This window comes from Microtus ochrogaster, unplaced genomic scaffold (genome assembly GCF_000317375.1).
Source record: "Microtus ochrogaster isolate Prairie Vole_2 unplaced genomic scaffold, MicOch1.0 UNK47, whole genome shotgun sequence".
NCBI lineage: Eukaryota > Metazoa > Chordata > Mammalia > Rodentia > Cricetidae > Microtus > Microtus ochrogaster.
Genome location: NW_004949145.1, coordinates 2,227,855 through 2,231,264, shown reverse-complemented (window position 1 = coordinate 2,231,264; position 3,410 = coordinate 2,227,855). Strand labels below are relative to the sequence as shown.

General features: G+C 47.9%; 1 protein-coding gene across 1 annotated transcript in view; it reads right to left on the bottom strand.

The window, feature by feature from the left end:
- Nucleotides 1-3,169, bottom strand: part of Ptprh (protein tyrosine phosphatase, receptor type H) — a 26,369-nt gene extending 23,200 nt beyond the window's left edge. The window contains 4 exon segments of the mRNA XM_013354513.2: nt 7-217; nt 1,919-2,173; nt 2,361-2,394; nt 3,119-3,169. Coding sequence (XP_013209967.1) covers nt 7-217; nt 1,919-2,173; nt 2,361-2,394; nt 3,119-3,169 — 551 coding nt within the window.
- Nucleotides 3,170-3,410: the final 241 nt, after the last annotated feature.

Genomic DNA, 3,410 nt, shown 5'->3' with positions numbered 1-3,410 from the left:
ACCCACACAGAAAATTCATATGAGAAAGCCGCAGCAAGTCCATCTACCGTTAATGTGGTGTCTGTGGTGTTTTCAATTTTATATATGGTATCATCTTCATGCCACTGAATCCAGTAGATCAGGTTTTCAGGGTCAGTTACGTTTGGGGCCTCCCACCTCAGGGTGATGGAGCCGTTGGTCTGACTTTCCACACTCAGGTTTCGTACCGGGTTTGGAGCTGAAAACAAGGGCAGAAGGGAGAAAGATTTGTCCCCAAATTGACTCAACCTGTGAAACCAGAGTGACCTGTGCCAACAATAGAAACTCATCCCTTGGAGGTCTGAGGCAGTAGAACTTCATAAGTTCAAAGACAGCCTGAGCTTCATAGTGAATTCCAGACTGGGGAGATCCACACAAAAACACAGATATATGATAGCAATGAATAGATTAAGATAAAGAAAAACAAATGAATTAGATCATGAGCCACAGAGGAAGACAGCTGACAGTATGCTCTGGCTACACACACACACACATTCTCTCACACACATACACAGAGTACTAAATCAGCCGGGTGTAGTGGCTTCTGCCTTTATTACCAAAACGTGGTAGGCAGTCAGTTTGAGATCAGCCAAGTCTACAGACTGACTTACGAGATAATCTGGGCTACCCAGAGAAACTCTGTCTTGAAAATCAAAATAATAAACCAACAAAGAGATAGATTGATAGATCAAAAGATAAAGAGATAGGTAGATAGATAAAATATGAATAAAGAAATCAAAATAATAATGAGCCAGATTGTGCACGTGTAGAACCCACAGAGCTCCAGGGACAAATGGGGGCCAGTGCATGGACTGGTACCAGGGACCTTTATGGCTCCTCAGCCTTGGTCATAGAAGCTGCTATCTGTAGGGATGGTGGAGAACACGGAGACTTCGGATGGCCAAGATATTGAAGACATATCTGTCAGCCACTCCAAGGCTCAGAGATCATCATGGAAAAGGGGTGAACAGAATGTAAGAACCAGATGATAGAGAGGAGATGTGCAATGGTGTCTTTGGGATGACAAGGCTATAGTACAAATGAACCCCAGCAGTTGTGTTTGTAGGTATGAAGCCTACACAAGATTAAAGCCCTAAGTAGTCAGCCATCTAGGGAAAAGGCCCTCTTTAGATCTTGCCACTCCAGGATTGCTGATTGAGAGGAAGCCACTGTCTTCAGTCACACAGCCACCTCAGTGGGTAACTCCATACCCACACTCATGTCAAACAAAAGGCAATGCAGTTGTTCCTCAGATCGCCTGTCCTTAAATTGCTCTGAGTTGGGGCTCTAAGTCAGACCAACGGGAAGAACAATGTGCCTGGTCCTCATATTTATGTAACTCATGTACCCCATTGTGGGTTGGGATGGCTGAAAACAATCGGAAGTCCAATAGGGAGGTACAAGGTTTGTGTGATGGGTGAGTTCTTGGGATCTGAATAGTTTACTATGAAATTAGGAATGTCGGTGTCGTTCTCCCTTTATGCTCATAATATAAAGAAAGGGTCCTCTTGGACCCACTGGGTCACAGAACTATGAGGGTTCACTTCACCTGTGTCCAGTTTTATTTCTTTAAGGTGGGTGAGAAAACCCAGATATTCACTTGTTTGTGTTTCAGTCTAGTCCTGTTGGATTGTGGAATCTACTACCTTCTGTTCTCTCTCTCTCTCTCTCTCTCTCTCTCTCTCTCTCTCTCTCTCTCTCTCTTAGCATTGTTACTCTGTGTTGCTCTGACTGTTCAGAAACTCACTCTGTACAACAGGCCAACCTCAGAGTCAAAGAGATCTGCCTGGCTCTGAGCCCAAGTGCTGGGATTGAAGGTGTGCACCACTAGGTTCTCTGGTTACCCCTTAAACACGTCCCTTCCAAACGAAGAAAAAATACAAGAGAGTCTGCCTCTCACCTGTGGAGGTGGTGATGGTCTCCATGGTGCTATTGGTTTCATTTTTTTCTACCCACACAACAAATTTGTATGAGGAAGCCGGAGCAAGTCCATCTACTGTTAATGTGGTGTTTTCAGTTTTATATATATTATCTCCAAGGCACTGAACCCAGTAGATCAGGTTTTCAGGATCAGTATCGTTTGGGGCTTCCCACCTCAGGGTGATGGAACTGTTTGTCTGGGCCTCTGCCTTCAGGTTACTCACTCCATTCAGAGCTGAAAATTCGTGTGTGGCTTTCAGATTAGAAAGGCATAGATCAACCATTTTCCCCCTCCTACCACCCTGTACTTCCCTCCTCCCCAAATTGAGAAACTACCCTAGTCCTCAGCCCACCAGGGTCCATCAGAGTCAAAAGATCTCTCTCCTGGCAAGGACAACGATTAAAGGTAGGAATTTACTCACCCGCTGCCCGGGGCACAGCGCAGCTGTACAGACCCTAGGGGGATCCAGGTAGGAAGAAGTTAGCTGAGCTCGGTAAGACTGGGGAGGTGGGGCTGACAGCCTGCTCGAGACTGTCCTGATCTCTGCCCCCAACCTTTCCTTCCACCTTGACCAAGGAGAGGAATGTGGGGACAGGGTGTGATAAGGGCACCCCAACACTGGTGCTGTTGATTAGGAAGCTGGTCACCCACGGCAGAGGTGGAGCTTCAGGGAAGCAGGAACCAAGGTTGCTTCCCGGATAATGGCAAGAGACACTGAGTACTTTCACTTTCTGAAAAATATAAGCAGAGGCCCTGGGGGAGGGCGCCCAGGGACCAAGACGGACGACTAGAGGAAAACAAATATGAACTCTGGAGACAGACTGTGAGCAGAGGGAGGTAGATCAGAGCTTGGTCACTGTGGATCTCTGGGTGTGGAGGAGGGCGGGTAGGCTCCGGGCTTCTGAATCTGAGGAGGAGGGCTGGGCTGTGTGTGCGAACAGCATGATCCCATGTTCACTGTCATACCAGACCCTAAAACATCCAGTATGGCCAGATTTGTCTATATTCCTCCGATCTCAGAGCTTTCTTCCTTCTCTGGTTAAATACCATCCCCTGCTTCTTCAAGGCTCTGGCTGAGGGCTCTTCCTCCACATCTCTGGGAATGTAGATTCTAGCCCCTTCCTATGCCTCCCTCCCTCCCTTGGCCCCAAGCTCAGTCCTGAGCATGAAAGAACTTACCAGTAGCACCAAGCTTCCCCAGACCCCCAGGTTCCCACCAGCTCTGGCCATGTGTCCTGATACTGCGCAGGGAACACAGGAATCCTAGGTCTGAAGCCTCTACCTGTTGGACTTTAAACCTAAGACTTTTTCTTTTGCCAGCCCATTGGTGAGGCCAGAGGCTAACACTGGAATGGGTGGAGGAGGAAGTAGAAGCTTTAAGCTTGAGAGCCCAGCTGGGCCCTGCCCTGTCCCTCACCCTCCTTCCTTTTCTTCCCAATCCTCCACACCAACAGACATCCTGGGCATCTTC